Source organism: Chiloscyllium punctatum, chromosome 18, assembly GCF_047496795.1.
Source record: "Chiloscyllium punctatum isolate Juve2018m chromosome 18, sChiPun1.3, whole genome shotgun sequence".
Taxonomy (NCBI): domain Eukaryota; kingdom Metazoa; phylum Chordata; class Chondrichthyes; order Orectolobiformes; family Hemiscylliidae; genus Chiloscyllium; species Chiloscyllium punctatum.
Genome location: NC_092756.1, coordinates 93,393,459 through 93,415,328, shown reverse-complemented (window position 1 = coordinate 93,415,328; position 21,870 = coordinate 93,393,459). Strand labels below are relative to the sequence as shown.

The 21,870-nt window shown below is 42.1% G+C and overlaps 1 protein-coding gene across 1 annotated transcript in view; it reads left to right on the top strand.

Moving 5' to 3' along the window:
- aldh16a1 (aldehyde dehydrogenase 16 family, member A1) overlaps positions 1-21,870 on the top strand; it is a 65,413-nt gene that overhangs the window by 4,198 nt on the left and 39,345 nt on the right. Inside the window, exons 2-5 of the mRNA XM_072588792.1 lie at positions 6,322-6,424; positions 9,382-9,508; positions 10,905-11,083; positions 14,312-14,389. Of these exons, the coding sequence (XP_072444893.1) occupies positions 6,322-6,424; positions 9,382-9,508; positions 10,905-11,083; positions 14,312-14,389 (487 nt within the window). The remainder of the gene's footprint in view (positions 1-6,321; positions 6,425-9,381; positions 9,509-10,904; positions 11,084-14,311; positions 14,390-21,870) is intronic.

The following is a 21,870-nucleotide window of genomic DNA, read 5'->3' as shown; positions in this document are numbered from 1 at the left end:
AAATTGTGGGAAAAGCTAATTGCTGCCTGGAGTCATACCTGGCCCAAAGGAAGGTGGTTGTGTGTGTTGGAGGTCAATCATCTCAGTCCCATCACTTCTTTGCAGGAGTACCTCAATGTCGTGTCCTAGCCCCAACCACCTTTAGCTGCTTCATCACACTCCTTCCCTGTGTCATCAGGTCAAGGTGGGGATATTCCCTGGTGAGTGAACTGAAGAAATTTGAATACTACACCAGTCGGTATCCTGTGCAACAAGACCTTCATCAATCCAGGCTTGGGGTGATGAGTGGCAAGAACAACTCATTCTCCACATTTGCCATGCAATTACAATCTCAGACAAGAAAATCTGACATTTTATGGCATTAACCATCTCTGAATGCACCATTATCAACAATCTGGGGGTAACCACTAACCAAACTGAACTGAGCCGGTCATATAAATACTGTGGCTACAAGAACAGGTCGAACTCTGGGAATTCCACAATGTGTAACTCATCTCCTGACTCTCCAAGGCCTGTCTCCCATCTGCAAGGTACAAGTCAGAAGTATGACGGAATACTCCACCCTTGCCTGGATGAATACGGCTGCAACAACACGCAAGAATCTTGACACTATCCAAGACAAATATCCTGCTTGATTGGCACATCATTCACCACTTTCAACATTCACTCCCCCCACCGCCAATGCACAGTGGCAGTAGTGTACACAATTTGCAAGGTGCATTGCCAGAGCTCACCAAGGCTCCTTCAATAGCACTTTCCAAATCCATAACCATCGACATATAGAATGACAAGGGCAGCAAATGTAGAGGTACACCACTACTGGTTGGTTCCACTTCTTGAACCATTCTGATTTGGAATTGTATTGCTGTTTCTTCTGCCCCTTGCAGTGTCAGAATCCTGAAACTCCCTCCCCAATAGACCATGGCTGTACCTACCTCACACAGATTGCAGTGGTTTAAGGAGGCAGCTGACTACCACTTTCCAAGACCATTAGGAATGGGCAATAAGTGCAAGTCATGTTCTCATGAACAAACAAAATTGCATTTAGATTTTTGCTTTCACTGATTTAAAGCTATGTCTGTACACTGTATATTTGTCTGTTTATGCAAAGGCACATTGTAGAAGTAGGCCATTCGAGCTATTGAGTTGATTTGCCGATCAATGAAATCATGGTTGTTCAATGTCTTTTCAGACACTATTGCCATAGCCCTTTATGTCATTAGTATTTAGCAATCTGTCAAGCTTTGCTTTACACATACTCGGTGACTGAGCTTCTACAGCCCTTTATATAAATCATGTCTATAGTATTATACCTTTGTTTTTGTACCTTTAGAATTACTTTTGCAACTATTGTCATGATTCAGTCATGGTTTTGTGACAGTAGTTAATGCCTAGAATGAATGATGTTTGTGTTATTATGTGTAAGTTGTAAAATACCTGTTCAGTCCTCCCACCACTGATGGCACACTGGCATAAGGCATCCAACTCCACTTGCCATTTTGGCTTGTTGCACCAATCACAGCTAGAAGCTTTATTGCCACTTTGTGTCCTGAGGAATTTACCTGTTTGAAGTCTTGCAATGCATTCTGCAGAAATGTCAGGCTTGCCTCTTGACATCCCTGTTGAGAAATGCAGCGAGCAGCACCACTCACTAAGAATTTAGTGGCGTCAGCTTCAGTTAACCAGCAGAAAATAACTCTGGTCATCTAATTTTGCAAAAGCTTCAAACCAAAGAACCAATACGAAAGCGACGATTGTCTTTCCTGCTTGTGCAGCGTCTTTGAGAGCTATCCGAGCTCCATCCCATAATATATTTTGACACTCTCAGCTCTGCAAATTGCTCATTTTCAAAGATGTGCCCAGATTATTTTGAAAGTTTGATTCCATCACTCGTTCATTAACATGGTACATTTTGGATCTTCACCTGCCTTTGTGTAAAAATAATATTTCTCATTTCCCTCTTGTTCACTTGCCAATTATTTTGGAACTGAGCTAGTGTCCCTACTAGAACCTGGGTTCAAGTCCCACCTGCTGCAGAGACGTGTAATGCCATCTCTGAATAGGTTGATTAGACAATACGTGTGACCTTTGGTTGCTGACTGTACTTTCTCTTATCAAAATCCCTGATAATTTTGCACATGATATCTTCCCTTAATGTTCTCTGTTCTAAGGAGTCCATTTATAGATTCTCAATTTTTCCACTTAACTTGTGACCTTGCTGGGAGTTCAGCATTGACACCTGTTCTTCTAAATGTACAATCTATAGATTGTAAAAATACATTTCTGTGCAGTGTATTTTTCCTTGCATTAGCTTTCCATAAAGGGTTTTAAAGACCAAGTTTGAAGTCAAAAAGAATTGGAACTGAACAGTACTCAGCCACACTTATTACCTGCAGACCTGGATCTTTCCAACTGACTGCTTTCTAACCTTTAGTCCACAAACCTAAGGTCACTTAAGCTCTTACCTGTATTGTCACTTGTACCAAGTCCTGTAAGTGTCTCAGTGTCAAACTTTGTTTGTTAACACTAAGGTATCTTGGAAAGTTTTATTGTTCAAAGGTGTTACAAGGATACAAAATGTTATGGTATGACACTCTAGTCTGTCTTCTGCTGGGCTATCATTGTAACCATGTGGCTGATTTGTTATATTTTCAATTTAAATTGAATTTTAGATGTTTGCAACAATTTGACATCTGCAAATCTTCACAGCAACTTTTAGATGTACATTTTACTTTACTTTCAGATTTGGAGCTACAAATGTTATCAATTCCCGCCTGATTTGACAATTTCAACTTCCTTAGCTCCAATAGTTATTTATACTTCAAAGGGAGATTATCATCTGCAAAGCTTTGTTCTTGAGATCAAGAAAGGGATCAACAACTTTGTAAAAAAAAATCAGCTTTTAAAATTCATTCTCAGGATGAGGGCATTGCTGGATCGGCCAGTATTTATTGCCCATCCTTAATTACCCAGATGGCGGTTAAGAGTCAACCACATTACTATGCATCAGGAATCACATGTAGTCCAGACTGGGTAAGGATAACATGTTCTTTTCCTAAAGGGCATTAGTGAACTTGAGATCGTCAGTTGTAGGAAAAACAATGGATTTGTGGTCATCGTTGGATCCTTAATTCCAGATTTTTATTGAATTCAAATTCTACCGTGTGCCAGGGTGGGATTTGAATCTAGGTCCCAGAACATTTTGTGAACAGTTTGATATTTTAACGCGTCGTCAATGAGGACAGTGCATTTTTAAATGTGTGAAAAATTCTTCGTTTTTACAGTACTAAGGAAGGCAAATTGACCATTTGACTCATTCTCAGTTAGGGTTGAAGTGATAAAGGAGTATAAAATGAACAGCAGGCCATCTAATATTTGTGAAATGTCATATTCTTTTGTGGTAGTGATGTATTATCATTCACTCAATTTGTGATGTTGTGGCAGTGTAAAGTTTTTTTCATTGTCTGCACTGGTGCTCTGCATAATGATGTTAGAGGCTCCAATATTCTTTGTCACCTGGCTGATCAGAGATTTCTCCAACTGGTGTGCGTTGCAAAGAATTGCAGGTTGGTACATCAACTACTTGGTTGTATTGCAAATGCATCTTCCTTGGCCAAGTGATCCTGGAATGCAGTTTGAACTCTGGGCTTTCAGTCTCAATGCTACTCACTGCCCCACAAGGACTTCAGATTGTCTTGTATCTGAGGATAAAATTTGGCTTGAGATCCTATCTGCAGTGGTTTTCCTTTTAAAGGGCTGTTGGCCACTGTTAGAATTGATGTCAGAATTTTTTTTACTGGTGAAGACTTGGGCATCCACAAGCTGATTTTTGTTTTAACTGCAGAATCTGATTCAGATCTAATCAATGTGGGACTGATCATGCCAGCTCACTGGAGTCACTCATTAAGCAAATAGATCCTGTGACCAGATGGAAAACCTTATTGGGCGAGCATACAAGTGATCTGTTAACTTTTCTTGTCTCTCCATTCAGCTTCAGGTCTAAGTGCAGGTTTTTTGGGTTTTGAGGGGTCAAATAATTAACACAACGTGGAGAAACAATCACCTTTTGAAGGATGTGCAGTTGGCCTCTGATGATTAAACCTTCGAAAAAAACTTGTTCATGGGCTGTGGAGTTTGCTGGCAGGGTCAGCATTTGTTGTCCACAATCTCCTGGAATGTGCCCTTTGTCTGGAAAAAGATGCAGTGGTTTTTGGCGAGGTTCATCCTGGTGAGAACTCTGTGCTCTATGGGCTGTTCCCCATGCCATACACAGAGACAAACATTAAACTGGTCCTGAAAGATCATCAACTCGGTAAAAGATGCTCTTTGATCTGCCCGAAACTTGTTGGTCTTCCAGTTGAAAGAGTTAACCCTGACCGAGTATTGCGGACTGGCACATTCCAAGGTCCAGGACCACGTGCTGAGGGACGCACTAAAGCCTGGGGCAGCTCCCACCAAGACACAGTGGGGAAAGGCCACCATCTGAGGTCATTCTGCCAAAGCTCAGCAGGGGTGCATTCATTTATGGAATCTTCTGGTGCCTCAGATACAGTTAAGTGGTTGCTAGAAACCAAACGTAATTAAGAAATGCCTTTAGATTATTTGTAACTATTGAGAAAGTCAAATCCCAGTGTTTGTTTTCTTCTAATGCAAAAACTGTATAGAAATGAACTGATTCAGTAACTGTTTCCTTTTCCTATTACTACTAAAGTATATTTTTGCAAAAAACAGGTCAGTTGCCCATCACTAATTGCCCTTGAAATAAGGATAGTTAAGAGTCAGACATGTTACATGTCGGCTAGACCATGTAGGGTGGCAGATTTCCTTCCCTAAAAGATATTAGTAAACCAGATGGGTTTTTTAAAAGCAAAATGCGTTGATAGTTTTGTAGTCACCATTCCTAAAGTTAGCTTTCAATTCAATGTTTATTAATTTAGTTTAAACTCTATCAACAGCCATCAACAGAACATTAGCCTGGGCTTTTTAATTTGAAATTTGCCACTCTTAATTGGTTCTCCAAGTGCTCCAGGTCTTTGTGTTTCATCACATCTTGAATTTTCCCCCATGTGGGACGAGAAACCTAGCAGAGTTTTCTGTTGTGTGTTTAAAAAAAAATCCTAAATCTTGTTCCTGATTTATAGAGCTGTAATATTGACTTCACAAATCACTCATGATGCAATACTGTAAATACATTATTTCAGGTTTTTGGATGAGATGGTAAAGCAAAGCTCCAGATTGCCCCTGTAATGGATACATAAGCTCCCATGGATATTGCTAATGTCCTGACCTATATTTAGATTTTATACATTCAAGTAACGTTACTTATTCAAGGCTGAGTTAAACAAATTGTTGGTCTATCAGGGAGTCTGGTTTTATGAGAAACAGTCAAGTGGGATCAAGGCCATAATCATGAGCTATGATCTTATTGAATAGCAGAGCAGGTTCAAGGGGCTGAAGGGCTGCCTCCTGTCTTTTCTTTAATGTTCCTGTTCTCCAGCTGCTATCACAGAAAATAAATTATTCGGCAATTTGTATTCGTGGGAGCTTAGTGTAGAAAATTTACTACTTTGTTGCTTACTTAACTGTAAAGCATTTTGTGACATCCCAGCATCGTGAAAGGTGCTATATAAATGCAAATCTCTTTAACAACACTTGTCCTAACTCTGGCCTCCTAATTAAGCAATACCTCAGTTTATCTAATTACCCACAATGTGAAGGCAACATTCTGATGTGGCTTTCAGAAAGGAGTCAATTAACTAAGACAAGACAAGACAAGACATGAGTTCTGATCTCTGGTTAGTGCTGAGTTGACTGATCTCCCAGTGAGGTAAGGAGTCAAATAAAAGCAGCCTTTAGCCATAAAGAGGTGAATCTCAACTTGCTTTCCACCCCGATCATCATTTGGTGTTTCTTGTTTACAATTTGGGGCATGCTTAGATTTGTTTGTCAAAATATTAACTTAGTCAAGGATAGTTGAAGGTCCCAAAAATATAGATGGCTTAGAGGGATTTCAGGAGAATTCTTTTCACCCAGAGATTGGTATGTAGCTGGAACTCACTGTCTGAAAGAGTGGTCGAGGCAGGAACCATTCCAACATTTTAAGTAATGTTTAGATGCACACGCGAAACAATGTAGCATACAAAGCTACGGGGCAGATCCTGGGAAATAAGTAACTGATGGCCAGTGTGAACATGATGGGCCAAAGAGTTGCTTGTTGTGTTGTAAAACCTGTATTTAAGTGTTGGTGTCGAAGGACCAGGAGATTAGCTCAATGAAGGGATGGCAAACATCTTTTTATTAAATACAGTTTCTTTGCATCAGGCCTGGCTGGATTATCACAAACGATGCTTCGGTCATTTCATTGGAGGCAAATGGGTGAAGCCTGAAAACCGTAAGTTCTCCACATCAAAAAACCCTGCTACAGGTAAGAAGCACTTCTTTTCTCCAAATAGAAGCATTCCACAACTTCCCATCTGCATCTTCATCTTCTCTTGTCATTGGAGATTATGAAAACATTCAGTCTTATTTGCTGATTTCCCCCTTTCTTCAACCAGTTATTACCTTTGCAAAAAAAAATTCTTCAAGGGGATATAGTTGGAAAAACCAGCATTTCTTTAGAACTAAGAACAGTACAACACAGGAACAGGCCCTTCGGCCCTTCAAGCCTGCATTGATCCAGATCCTCTATGTAAACCTGCCGCCTATTTTCTATGGATCTGTATCTCTGTGTTCCCTGCCCATTCATGTATCTATCTAGATACATCTTAAATAATGTTATTGCTCCCACCCCTACCACCTCCACTGGCAACGCATTCCAGGCACCCAGCACCCTCTGCATAAAGACTCTTCCACGTATATCTCCCCAAAACTTTTCCCTTCTCACTTTGAACTTGTGTCCCCTAGTAATTGAGTCCCTCACTCTTGGGAGGGAGAAAAGTTTCTTGCTATCCACCCTGTCTACACCTGTCATGATTTTGTAGTCCTCAATCAGCCCCCCCCCCCCCCCCCTCTCCAATCTCTCTCTTTCCAATGAAAATAATCCTAATCTACTCAATCTCTCCTCATAGCTAGCGTCCTCCATACCAGGCAACATCCTGGTGAACCCCCTCTGCGCCCTCTCCAAAGCATCCACATCCTTTTGGTAATGTGACGACCAGAACTGTACGCAGTATTCTAAATGTGGCTGAACCAAGGTTTTCTACAACTGTAAAATGGCCTGCCAACTGTTGTACTCAATGCCCCATCCGATAAAGGAAAGCATGCCCTATGCTGCCTTGACCACTCTACTGATATGCGTTGCCACCTTCAGTGAACAATGGACTTGAACACCCAGATCTCTCTGTCCATCAGTTCTCCACAGGACCTTTTCATTTAGTTTGCTCTGGAATTGAATCTTCCAAAATGCATCACCTCCCATTTGTCCAAATTGAACTCCATCTGCCATTTCTGTGCCCAACTCTCCAATCTATCAATGTTCTGTTGTATTATCTGACAGTCCCCTTCAATATCTGCTACTCCACCAATCTTAGTGTCCCTAAATTGCCCTGGAACTAAGTGGCTTGAGGGCAATGACCAGTCAACTGCATTGCTGTGATTATCTGAAATCACATGGAGGCTAGACCAGGTAAAGATGGCAGATTGCATTCCCTAAAGGGCATTAGTGAACCCGTTGGGGTTTCATAACAATCTGATAGTTAGTCACCATTTCTGAGACGAGCTTCAGTACCTGATTTATTTAAGTTGCATCAGCTGCTGTGGCAGAGTTTAAATCTGTGTCCACTGAGCATAAGCCTGGGTTTGCCTCTAGATTACTAGTCCAGTACTAAGCACTACAATACCCCTTCCTCCTGCCTTAGGCAGGCAATAAGGTGATGGTACAGTGAGGCTTCACTGGGTACAGGGTGATGGTATTTCTTTGCCACTCAACACTTTATATGTTCCTGGAACTTACACCCTTCAGGTCTTGTGCATAGCTCATTCTTCAGTATGTGCACTTGGTGAACAAAGCAATTTTTTCCTATTTGGCATTATTTCACTTAAATGTGATTTTGTATACATTTGCATTGGCACATAATACACAATTGAACCTCCATACCAGCTCCCTTACTTGGGTAGTTGATAAAGAGAATAATGGAATCCTGTCTGGTACTGAAAAGCCAGTTTGAGTTATAGTATTAGCTCCCATATATATTTTGAGTAGCCTGTGGTTGTTTTCCTGAGATTGTAATAGACAGTTTGGAATGCAATAATTTGTGCTACATTTCTTGGAGAAGGAGGAAAATGCCTCCTTTCCGAGTCGGAAGATTGAGAGATCAAGTCTCTCATTCCTGGACTTGAGCACGTAGTTAGATTAACACTTCAGTGCTGTGCAGAGTGAGTGCAGTGTCGTCATGCTGGTGCTGTGTTTCTAACATAATAAATCAGATATAAATGTATGTCTGAAAGCTTGAGTGATAGGTGAATGGAACAGTGTAAATTAGGATATGGGCATGTTTGAATTAAGTCATACTTGTACAGCGTGGATGACAGAATGACATTTATGGGGAACGTCAGAAGAGTTGAATCTGGAGGCAACAAAAACATAGATATGGATTTCACCAGCAGAACTTAGAGTCGTCAAACTCCCACAATGTGGAAATAGGCTATTTAGCCCATCGAGTCCGTAGAGACCCTTTGAAGAGCATCCCACTGTATCCCATAACCTGCCATTTACAATGGCTAATCCACCTAGCCTGCATATCGCTGCACATTATGGTTCTACCTTAGTTGCACATCTCTGGACTGTGGGAGGAAACTGGAACACCCAGTAGAAATCTACACAGCCACAGGGAGAACATGGAAACTTCACACAATCACCTGAGGGTGGACTGGAACCCGGGTCCCTAGCATTGTGAGGCAGCAGTGTTAACCATTGAGCCCCCATGCTACCCAACAATGGGATGAAATACAGGAATAGATGTTCAATGCAGTTCTTTCATGTATCTTATTACTTGTGATTAAGGGAGTATTTTAAAGGAATTAGTAGGGTACTTAGGGGGAAAAAACACTTTATTTTGCTTGTGGCAGAGTCTAAGATAAGATGATAATGACAAAATGTGGTGGATGTGTAGAGCTCTCCTGAAAAATGCAGAAGCTGCTGGATAAATTAGCCATCCTAAATCTGAGATAGACAGACAGATATTTGCTAGCTGTGTGTCTGAAAGAATGAGGGACCGAGGCAAGTAGATGGGAGTTGCAAAGTGGCTGAAGCTTTGACAAAAATCAAGCATGATTGCATCGACTGGTGGAATAGTCCGCAGGGCTGCATGGCCACCTCCTGTAACTGTGCTCCTAAACCACCAAGGCATCAAACTTTCATTGAAAATATTTTATTCTTTCAAGGGGAATCTTTGGCCGACACTGTTGAAGGTGAGGAAGCAGATATAGAGCTGGCGGTGAAAGTTGCAAAGAGAGCTTTTGAGTCCTGGAGTAAGCTGCCTTGTCACGTGCGAGCAAGACATCTGTACAGGTATGATGCGCAGTGTCATGTTCCAGAAAGTAACTGAGTCACAGTGTGGGATGTGGGTTTGAATTACTTCCCCAGGCTATGGCATTGCAAATTACCCTTTGTTTGCGCAGAGGTGCTGTTTAAAATAATTGCAGGCACTCTCATGTTGGCCTTTAGACCACAGCGCAATGAACATTTAGCCCTAAATTTTGCAGAATCTGGGAATTGAGTCAGCAGCAGCAGCAGCAGCAATGACTCCATTCAGGCCCAATTGTTATCAAAATTTTAATTTGGTTATAAAAGCAACAAATGTTGGAAACACTAAACTGGTCAGGCAGCGTCAGTGAAGAGAAAAACAGAGTTTGCATTTCAGGTCAATGATCTTTCATCAGACCCGTGACCTTGATGAATGTGACAGCCCTGCTGAAAGATCATTGACTTGAAGCATTTACTGCCCTTCCCTGTCACCCCATGTTGACTGGCCTGCTGTTTATTTTAGCATTTTTAGCTTTTCTTGCATCTACAGTATTTTGCTTTTATACCAGTTTTGTCCAGTTCCTTCTGGAAGGTAATCAGCACTCTGGGATTTGGTTCTGCTTATTGTGCAAAGGATATTTTTTTCAACTTTCAGCTTTGCTAAGTACTGTCTTGGTCACTTGTCTACCTAATTAGTGTCTCTGCACTGTTCTCATTAGCAGGCTCTTCAGAGATTTATTTTATTGGACATAGAGGAAGAAAAGTTGTGTTATTTAAAATGTTTCGGCGCTCAACCATTTTATAAAATCTCATTAAAATAATTGGCTTTCAGTTCTGGGCAGATAATGAATCTCAAATCAATCTAGGTCATTCAGTAGAGGTATCAGCGCTCAGGTGATGAAGTCGTTGGTTGTTTATAAGGAACATAGAAGCAGGAGGAGGCCATTCAGCCTTTGAATCTTGACATAATTAGCAATTGAGGGACGTCCAGTTGTGCTGCAGGAGCCAGTTATTCATTATACTAAATTATTGGGCTGATGGCAGTATCACAGATGCCATTAACAGCTACAGTAAACTTGTACAGCATTGCAAATGTTAAGCACGTGCTGATCAGAGTTCCAACTGTTACATCCATTGATTTCCAGTCTTAATATGTGAAATGAGGCTGCAGTGTGCATAGAACGATGGAAATATTTGGCTTCTACCATTTGAGGTTATTAATGGTAAGTAATAGCCATAGCAGTCATTCAAATTTCCCTCTAGATTATAATGCATTTTTTGAATGAGTTTGGCTGGAGCCATTCTTGTATGCTACTATTAAATTATTTTTAAAAATCCTCTTAGCACTGTGCATGTCATACTTGCGAACTGTTATGTGAGTGGTTCAGGCGCACATATTTTGGAATGCTGCAGACTATGGTGTGGTGTTCTGTTTTTGCAGTGTTGCCAGAAATGTTCAGAAGCACCAGAGACTATTGAGCGTGCTGGAGAGCTTAGACAACGGAAAGCCAATCCGTGAATCACGAGACTGTGATGTCCCGTTGGTAGTGCGACACTTCTATCACCATGCTGGCTGGGCACAGCTCATGGATGTTGAAATGAAGAACTGGAAGCCAGTAGGTCAGTGTGAGTTCATCAGCGGACGCACAAGCCACTTTGACAACAGATCTGCAAAAGCGTGGTGCTGAGGATGCCAGAAATCTGATGCGAGAGAAATGCATGAAGTGGTCGACAGGTGTGGCAGCAACTGTTGAGGGGGACACAAAGTTAATGTTTCAGCTCAGTGACCTTTCTTCAAAGCTGTTCCACAGACGTTATTTCAGAACACTCTGTTGTTTGAACAGACCTCTCTGTGGGTAGCGCACTTGTTGCTGAGTCAGAAGCTTCAGGATTCGAGGCCCAATCCGTATTGTTGAGCACCTAATCCAGGATGGGATGCAGCATTGAGCGAGTGCTGCACTCAGAGGTGACATAGTCACAGAGGTGTACAGCACAGGAACAGACCCTTTGGTCCAACTAACCAGATATCCTAAATTTATCTAGTCCCATTTGCCCCATATCCCTCCAAACCCTTCCTATTTGTATACCCATCCAGATGCCTTTCAAATGTTGTAATTGTACCAGCTCCCTCCACTCCCTCTGGCAGCTCTTTCCAAACACGCACCACCCTCTGCATGAAAAAGTTGCCCCTTAACTCCCTTTTTAAATCTTCCCCTTCTAACCTTAAACCTATTCCCTCTGGTTTTGAGCTGCCCTACCCTGGGGAAAAGACCTTGATTATTCACCGTATCCATGCTCCTCATGATTTTATAAATCTATCGAAGGCCTCTGACACTCCAGGGAAAATAGTCCCAACCTATTCAGCCTCTCCCTATACCTCACACCCTCTTTTCGAAACACTTTCTAGATGAGATGGTAAATTGAGACCAATACCAAATGCTTAAAATAGCTTGTGACATTATTTTTAAGAAGGAGAGTGGAGTTACCCTCTATGTCCTAATCAATATTTATCTCTCCCTACATTATTAAAACAATTTACTTGATCGCAATGCTAATTATGAGAGTTTACTGTGCACTGCTTGATTGTAACATTTCCTACATTGGAACAGTGGCAACATTTTTAAAAAAGGTTTTATTGGCTATAATGTGCCTTTAGCATCACAAGGTCAGGAAAGATTCTGAAAGAATGCTAATTGGAATGAATCACTTACCAAGCTCTCAGCTGGGCAGAAGACCATTTCATTGTGGAGAGTCATTCAGTACTTTCTCAAGCACACAATGCCTGTGTTCCCAAGGCACCATTTTTTAATTGTTCTCTCTCAATCTGTACAAATGATACCCTGACACTGGGCCCTGACCTCTATGGAGATTACCTAAATAACTTTTGTGCCATGTGTCATTATTCTATCCTACCACTAGGTGGAGGTAACAGACTATGTTTAAATAAAAAACAGGAGGGTATAGTCCAGTGTTTTTGAGTCCGAGATCTCAAGCTTCAGAACTCATTAAGTGAGATTCGTACAAACTCCTATCCAAAGCCCTTTTCAGATTTCCCCATCACCTCCATGAAATGCTGTTCATTTCTTGGTGTATTGCAGTGTATTGTAAACTGTTGTGCAAAATGAGATTGCACAAAAGGCACTGAATGTTGGAACACATGTTAAAGGTTTGAAAGGGGGAAAGACCTGGTAGTATTTTTGCTGCAAATGGCAGAGCCAAAACAGTTGGCATTTGATTCGATTCACTACAGTGTGGAAACAGGCCCTTCAGCCCAACCAGTCCACACCGACCCTCCAAAGAGCAATCTACCCAGACCCATTTCCCTCTGACTAATGCACCTAACACTATGGGCAATTTAGCATGGCCAATGCACCTGACCTGCACATCTTTGGACTGTGGGAGGAAACCGGAGCACCCGGAGGAAACTCACTCAGACACAGGGAGAATGTGCAAACTCCACACAGACAGTCACCTGAGGGTGGAATTGAACCTGGGACCCTGGTGCTGTGAGGCAGCAGTGCTAACCACTGAGCCACCGTGCCACCCATTGTGATGTGGTTGTTTCAGCAGAGGAGGAGACAGAGTCCTCAGGGCACTGCCTGACTAGCAAATTGCGACCGACAGTATTTTTGTTGGTTTAGTTCTGTCAAATGTCCTCCTTCTACCTCCATTTGAAGGCAGTGAGTTGTGTTCGAGTGGACTGTCACATACCAGTGATCCAGCAATGCACCACATTCGAGTAGCCGCAACTCATTGGAGCAGAAGTGGGCAATTCGGCCCATTTAATCAGCTCCACCATTCGATGAGTTGGCTGATCTGATAATCCTCAATTCCATTCTTCTGCCTCATCCCCAATAGACCATAAGATGAAGGAATCAAAGTAGGACTTACAAATGCCTGAGGTATGTGGGGTTTGTTGTCAAACTCTCTGATCATGAAAGGAAAGCACCAAAACTAAGCTGGGTTGTGTCATGTGACCACCCTCAACCTAAGCTGACCTTTCACTTTCCACAAAGGCATTAGCAGTACAAACCCCTGCAACATGGACTTAGAGTCAAACTCTCATTACATTGTATTCAGCAAAGACTCTCAGAGCAGCCACTGCATGGGGTTTAGATACAGAATAAAGTTCCCTCCGTGCTGTTCTCATCAAACACTCCCAGGGAAAGTACAACATGAGCCGAATACATAACGTTCTCTGTCATGTCCTAGCTTAGACTCCGATAAAGTTACCCGAGACAAAGTATGATTTAGAACTACCAGTAATCTCCTTTTATACTCCTCCATTTAGGACTCCTAGATCAGCAGCAACAAGTGATAGACACAATTAACTTGACCTCATCAAGCCTACGTGGACCATGCATAGTTTTGTACATTCCACCTAACCTTGGAGGAGCTTGCCTGTTCTGCCAGTGCTATCCATGCCATTTTCCACACCATGCTCCCTTGTGGCACCTTCATGGTGCTGAAAAATGAGTATCAAATTCAGTTGAATTAGTGTACCTACTAGGAAGGGGGATATCTCAAAACTGATTGAGCATTTTAAGAACATAAGTAGCATTCATCACCTAAAACTAGTTTAGATGAGAGGATTATTACAGACAGCCGAGATGCTGCATTCTTTCTGTAAAATCCTCTCTGCCAACTATCTCCCATTTGTGTAATCTTAAATCATTTGCTTTTGCAGTTGATAGTTTGTCACCTTTGACGAAGGTTTATATGCTATGCAAAAATGTCATGGTTATGCACAGTGAAAGTTGCAAAATCTTTGAGTGTCCCGTCCTGTCCTGTCCTGTTATGTTTTGTTATACTGTTTAATGACAAACATTTTCCATCCTCTTTATTCAGGTGTTGTTGCAGCGATTGTTCCGTGGAACTTCCCTTTGATGTTGCTGACATGGAAAATTTGTCCAGCTCTCGCTATGGGTGAGACATGACACCTCAAAGGCATCTCTAGCTTTTGTAATATAATCTAAATTAATCCAGTTTGGAAGGGAGAAAAGGGGTGTATGATTAAAAATTAAACTTAAAAGTCAACAATTTGGGCATGAAAGCTGAGCCGGCTGAAGTGAAGTGTGATTTGAGACAGAGATCAGTAGAGAATCAGTGGCACACATTTAACGGGATATTTCAGAATAAGTACCTTCCTCGTATAAAACATTCACGAGTATCTAAAGTTAATGAGAGCATCAAACTTAAAGAAAAAGTATATCATTGTGTGAAGGGAGTGGCTGGTCAGATGACAGGTCAGACACAAAGAAGAGCAGAGAAGGACTAAAAGGAGAAATTAAAGCATGAGAGAAAGCTAGAAATGTGAAAACAGTGAGTGTTTCTACTAGTATCTAAAAGGGAACAGAGTAGAGTGAGTGTTGGCTTTCAACAGAATAATAATGGGAAGTTGGTAAGGAAATGGCAGATGAAATGAACAAATATTTTCCCTCTCTGTTCGTATTAAAGCATGGAAAAGCATCCCAATGAAACCCATATATCAAGAGGTTGGTGGAAGAGGGGAACTTGTTGAAATCATCAGTAGGGAAGCAATACAGAGCAAACTAAAGGAGCTAAGGTTGATAACTCTCTGGTTCCTGATGGATTCCATCTTGTGGTTTTGAGGGATGTGGCTAATGAGGTAGTGGATGTATTAGTGGTAATTTTCCTAAATTCACTAATTATGGAAAGTTCCATGAAACTTGAAAATAGCAAATGTTACCAGTTTATGGAAGCAAAGAGGGAGCAAGGTGGGTATAGCCCAGTTAGCTCAAGGCCTATCATGGGAAGGGTGTGATAATGGCCACTTGGAAATAATCAAAGTAACCTGGAAGAGTCAACATGGTTTTGTGAAAGGAAAATCATGTTTAACCAATTTATTGGATTTCTTTGAAAGGTTAAAATGTGATCCCATTGTTGGACTGCACTAGGATTTTCAGAACGCATTTGACAAAGTTACACATATAAAGTTATTGTGCAAAGTAGGATCTCTTGGTTTCAGGGGTAAACATGTTAGCATCGATTTAAAAACCTGCCTGGTTGAAAGAAAATAGAGAATATGCATAGAGTCGTAGAGATATACAGCACGGAAACAGACCCTTCGGTCCAACCCGTCCATGCCGACCGGATGTCCCAACCCAATCTAGTCCCACCTGGTAGCACCCAACCCATATCCCTCCAAACCCTTCCTATTCATATACCCATCCAGGTGCCTTTTAAATGTTACTTCCTCTGGCAGTTCATTACATACAAGTACCACCCTCTGAGTTTAAAAGTTGCCCCTTGGGTCTCTTTTATATCTTTCCCTTCTCACCCTAAACCTATGTCCTCCAGTTCTGGACTCCCCCACACCAGGGAAAAGATCTTGTCTATTTATCCTTTCCATGCTCCTCATGACTTTATAAACCTCTGAGGTCACCCCTCAGCCTCTGACGCTCCAGGGAAAACCACCCTAGCCTATTCAACCTCTCCCTGTCGCTCAAATCCTCCAACCATGGCAACATCCTTGTAAATCTTTTCTGAACCCGTTCACTCCAATAGGAAGGAGACCAGAATTGCAATATTCCAAAAGTGACCCAACCAAAGTCAATGATCCTGTACAGCCACAACATGACCTCCCAACTCCTGTACTCAATACTCTGACCAATAAAGGAAAGCGTACCAAGCACCGCCTTCACTATCCTATCTACCTGCAACTCTACTTTCAAGGAGTTATGAACCTGCACTCCAAGGTCTCTCTGTTCAGCAACACTCCCTAGGACCTTACCATTAAGTGTATTTATTCTGCTAAGATTTGCTTTCCCAGAATGCAGTACCTCACATTTATCTAAATTAAACTCCATCTGCCACTTCTCAGCCTATTGGCCCATGCATAAATGGGTCTTTTTCAGATTGGCAGGATATGATGAGTGGGGTCCCACAGATGTCTGTGCTGGGCTCTCAACCTTTAATAATTTATTTTGATAATTTGGGTGTAGGGATTGAGGACGTGGTTGCTAAATTTTCAGATGACACCAAGACAGGTCGGAAAATATATTGTGAAGATGACATAACAAGTATGTAGACTTGTTATGTCAGTGGGCAAAAATCTGGCAGGTGGAGTATAACGGAGAGCAAAGTGAAGTTGTTCATGTTGATAGGAAGAATAAAAGAATAGCATTGTTTAAGTGGTGAGGAATTAGAGAGTTCTGAGGGATAGAGGGATCCAGGTGTTTGACTGCTTAAGTGACAAAAGTTAATACACTAGTGCGGCAAGTGATAAAGAAGGCCAATGGATTGCTATCCTTTATGACTAGAGTAACTGAATATAAGACTTAGTTATATAGGGCGTTGATGAGACCACATCTTGGTCACTTTGCATAAGGAAGGGTGTAAAGACATGATCTTCTGATGCTGCCTGGCTTGCTGTGTTCTTCCAGCCTCCTGCTTGTCTACCTTGGATTTCAGCATCTGCATTTTTCTTTTTGTTTCTGTATAGATTGATTGCCAGATTGATTCCTGGAATGAGCAGGTTGATGTGTACGAAAAGATTGGGCCTATTTTCATTTAGTTCAGAACAGTGAAAGATGATATCATTGAATTATGTAAGATTCTGAGCAGTCTTGACAAGATGAATGTGCAAAGGACGTTTGGATCAGTCCAGAATTTGGTCATCCTTTTAGGGTAGAGATGAGGGGATTTTTTTTTGATGTGATGCGACTTTGAAACTATGCCTCAGAATGAAGCACAAGTGTTCTTATTGAATATTTTAAGGCAGATATTGATAAGTTCTTAAATGGAAACAGAAGTTGCTGGAAAAACTCAGCAGACCTGGCAGCATCGGTAGAGAGAGATCAGCGCTAATGTTTTGGGTTGTGACCCTTCCTTGGAACGTTAACTCTATTTCTCTCCACCGATGCTGCCAGACTTGCTGAACTTTTTGTTTCCAATTTACAACATCCATTTTTTTTAAATGTAGGTAAGTTCTTGTTAGTAAGGGAATCTGAGGCAATGAGGATGAATGAGAACCAAGAGGCCTATTCCATTTGTATGTTCCACCACTTTGCTAAGGACTGAGAGTAGACAAGAGCAGTAATTGACTAGGTTGAATTTGTCCGTCGTTGTGTAGACCAGGCATAGCTGGGCAACTTTTCACATTGTTGGTTGATGTGGTTGTTGTAACTGCACTGGAACAGTTTGATTAAGGGCCCAACTAGTTAGCGAGTTTTGAGAAGATTTGCAACTCGGGTTGAGGTTCGGGATGTACGTTTGCTTGCTGAGCTGGAAGGTTCGCTTTCAGACGTTTCGTCACCATATTAAATAACATTGATGAAACACTGGTGGCATGGCCTACTTTCTATGTATGTTCCGGTTTCCTTGGGTGAGTGATGTCATTTCCTGTGGTGGTGCTATTTCCTGTTCTTTTTCTCGGGGGTGATAAATGGGATCTAAGTCTATGTGATTGTTGATAGAGTTCCAGTTGGAATGCCGTGCTTCTAGGAATCCTCATGCGTGTTTCTGTTTGGCTTGTCCAGGATGGATGTGTTGGCCCAGTCGAAGTGGTGTCCTTCCTCATCCGTATGTGAGGATACCAGTGAGAGTGGGTCATGTCTTTTTGTGGGGAGTTGATGTTCGTGTATCCTGGTGGCTAGTTTTCTGTCTGTTTGTCCAATGTAGTGTTTGTTACAGTTCTTACAAGTTATTTTGTAAATGACATTAGTTTTGTTGTCTGTGTAGGGTCTTTCAACTTCATTAGCTTGTGTGTTGGTGGGTTTGTGGGACACCATGATGCCAAGAGGCCTGAGTGGTCTGGCAGTCATTTCTGAAATGTCTTTGATGTAGGGGAAGAGTGGCTAGGGTTTGTGGATGTGTTTTGTCAGGTTGGGGTTTGTTCCTGAGAAATCGACGGACTGTGTTCATTGGGTACCTGTCCTTTCTTGAAAACACTGTCTAGGTGATTTTGTGGGTTGTGGGTGTTGGGATGGTTGCTTCTGTAGTTCTGTATTTGGTCCATATATGTTTGAAGCTCCCCATTGGCTGTTTTCTCTACTATGACATCTAGGTTTGGCAGTTTGTTGTTGTTTTCCAATTAGACAATTCCAGAAAATGAAACCGGACGGGACCAACACCCCACAATTCTATGGACTACTAAAAATCCATAAACCAGGAGCTCCCCTCAGACCCATAGTCTCACTACCCAGAACACCAACTTACAGACTGGCCAAAGAACTACACGCAAGACTGAAATACCTAGTAGAAGTATCACAGCACTCCATCCACTCCACCCAGGAATTCCTAAAAATCATTAAAAACACCAAAATAGAGGAAGACGAAACAATGATCTCATTCGATGTAACAGCACTGTTCACCTCCATCAACATCGACCTGGCAAAGGAAACACTTCCCACACTTTTAGAAGAGACCATCACACACACACCAACCACCATCAATCACATTACCAACGAAAACATCATGAAGCTAGTGGACCTGTGCCTCACCACCCACTTCACCCTCAATAACATAATCTACAAACAAACCAACGGCACACCCATGGGATCTCCGCTATCAGGACTCGTAGCAGAAGCGGTAATGCAAAGGCTAGAGCAAAAGCCCGACCAACCATCAAACCAAAAATCTGGGTCCGCTGTGTAGATGACACCTTTGTCATCACAAAACAAAACAAGATAGAAGAGACATTTAACATCATCAACACCACCCTCACAGGCATAATGTTCACCAAGGAGGAAGAAACCGACAACAAACTCGCATTCCTGGATGTCACAGTCGAAAGAACGGACAACGGAGAACTACAAACCTGCGTATACAGAAAACTGACAAACACTGACCAAATACTTAACGACACCAGCAACCATCCCAACACACACAAACGAAGCTGTATCAGAACACTATTCCAACCAGCCACCACACACTGCAGCACAGACGAACTTCAGAAAAGAGAGGAGAACCACTTGTACAATGTATTCAAGAAGAACGGATACTCAAAAAATACAGTGCGCAGATTCCTGAAGGACAAACCACGACAAGCAGACCAAACACAGCCAGAAACCCTAACCATCTTACCATACATCAAAGAAGTGTCAGAAATGACAGCCAGACTACTAACACCCCTTGAAATCCTAGTAGCACACAAACCCACCAACACTCTCAAACAAAAACTAGCAGACATAAGACCCAGTACAACCCATGGACAAAACCAATGTCATCTATAAAATTCCATGCAAGGACTGCCACAAACACTACATAGAACAAACAGGAAGAAAGTTAACCACCAGGATACACGAACCCCAGCTAGCCACAAAAAGACACGACCCTCTCTCCCTCGTAGCCCTGCACACTGATGAAAATAAACACCATTTCAACTGGGACAACACATCTATCCTGGGACAGGCTAAGCAAAGACATGCCAGAGAATTCCTAGAGGCCTGGCACTCCAACCACAACGTTACAAACAAACACATAGATCGAGATACCATCTATCAACCCCTCAGAAAATGAACAGGAAATGACATCACCACAAACCCCAGGAACCCCATCCAGGAGAAAGATATAAATAGAAAGCAGGAGACAACAGCTTCGCTTCACTTGGAGGTCGCCACTGATGATGTTACCTAGCCAGGTAATGAAACGTCTGGACATCAAACCTCCAGCTCAGTGAGCAAACCTGCACCCTTTCCTCCTCTTTAGTGAATTTTATGATAATAAGGGTATTATTGATGGCCTTGAAGGTTTCCTCTAATTTGTTTTGTTTAGTGATGACAAAGGTGTCATCCATGTGGTGGACTCAAAGCTTGGGTTGCATGGTTGGCAGAGCTGTTTGTTCGAGTCTCTGCATTGCAGCCTCTGCTAAGAACCCTGATATCGGAGATCCCATGGGTGTTCCATTGGTTTGGCTGTAGGTTTTGTTGTTGAAGGTGAAGTGGGTGGTAAGGCGTAGGTCCACTAGCTTGACGACATTGTCCTTGCTGATGAAGTTGGTGGTGTTTGGTGTATGTGTCTTTGGTTCTTCTAATAGTGTAGTCAGTGTTTCCTTGGCCAGGTTGTTGTTGATGGATGTGAATGGTGCTGTTAGGTCAAAGGAGACCATTATTTCATCATCTTCTATATGTTGGTGTCTTTGGTCTTCAGGAATTCTTGGATGGATGGATGGAGTGGTGGGCGTCAGGCTTTAAGTCTTTTAGTCTTTTGGTGTAACTCGTTGACCAATTTGTAAGTTGATGTTCCAGGTAGTGAGACAATGGATCTGAGGGAGGGCTCCTGATTTGTAAATTTTGGGTAATCTGTAGCAACGTGGTGTGTTCGATCCGTCTGGTTTCATTTTTTGGAAGTTGGTCTTAGGTATTGGTCCAGATTTCTGAAGTTTTTTGAGTAGAGCTGTGATTCGGTTCTCTAGTTGTGCGGTTGGGTCTATCGCCACTTGTAAGTGTTGGTATGTGGTACCAGGCCTGCCAACCATCCAACCCAAACTTTGGGTCTGCCACGTGGCTGACAACTTTGTCATCACTGAACAAAACAAATTAGAGGAAACCTTTAAGACCATCAATAATACCCTGACTGGCATAAAATTCACTAAAGAGGAGGAAAACAACAACAAATTGCCATTCCTAGATGTTGTAGTAGAGCAAACAGCCAATGGGGAACCTCAAACCAGTGTCTACAGGAAAACAACACATTCTGACCAAATACTGAACTACAGAAGCAACCATCCCAACACCCACAAACAAAGCTGCATTAGAACATTATTTCAACGAGTCACCACACACTGCAGCGCAGAGGAAAATCACCTGTACAGCATATTCAAAAAGAATGGCTACTCAATGAACACAGCCCGCAGATTTCTCAGGAACACACCCCAACAACCAGACAAAATACATCCAGAAACCCTAGCCACTCTCCCCTACATCAAAGACCTCTCTGAAATGACTGCCAGACTACTTAGACCTCTTGGCATCGTGGTGTCCCACAAACCCACCAGCACACTAAAACAGCAGCTACTGAACTTGAAAGACCCTATACAGATGACAAGCAAAACTAATGCTATTTACAAAATACCTTGCAAGAATTGTAACAAACACTACATTGGACAAACAGACAGAAAACTAGCCACCAGGATACACGAACATCAACTCGCCACAAAATGACATGACCCACTCTCTTTAGTATCTTTACATACAGATGAAGAAGGACACCACTTTAACTGGGACAACGCAGCCATCCTAGGACAAGCCAAACAGAGACACACGAGAATTCCTGGAAGCATGTCACCCAACCAGAACACTATTAACAAATGCATTGACTTGGATCCCATTTACCACCCCCGAGAAAAAAACAGGAAATTACATCATCCACCCAAGGAAACCTAAACACTTGAGTAGAAAGCGGGCCATGTCACCAGAGCTTCATCTGGAGGCTCACTGATGATG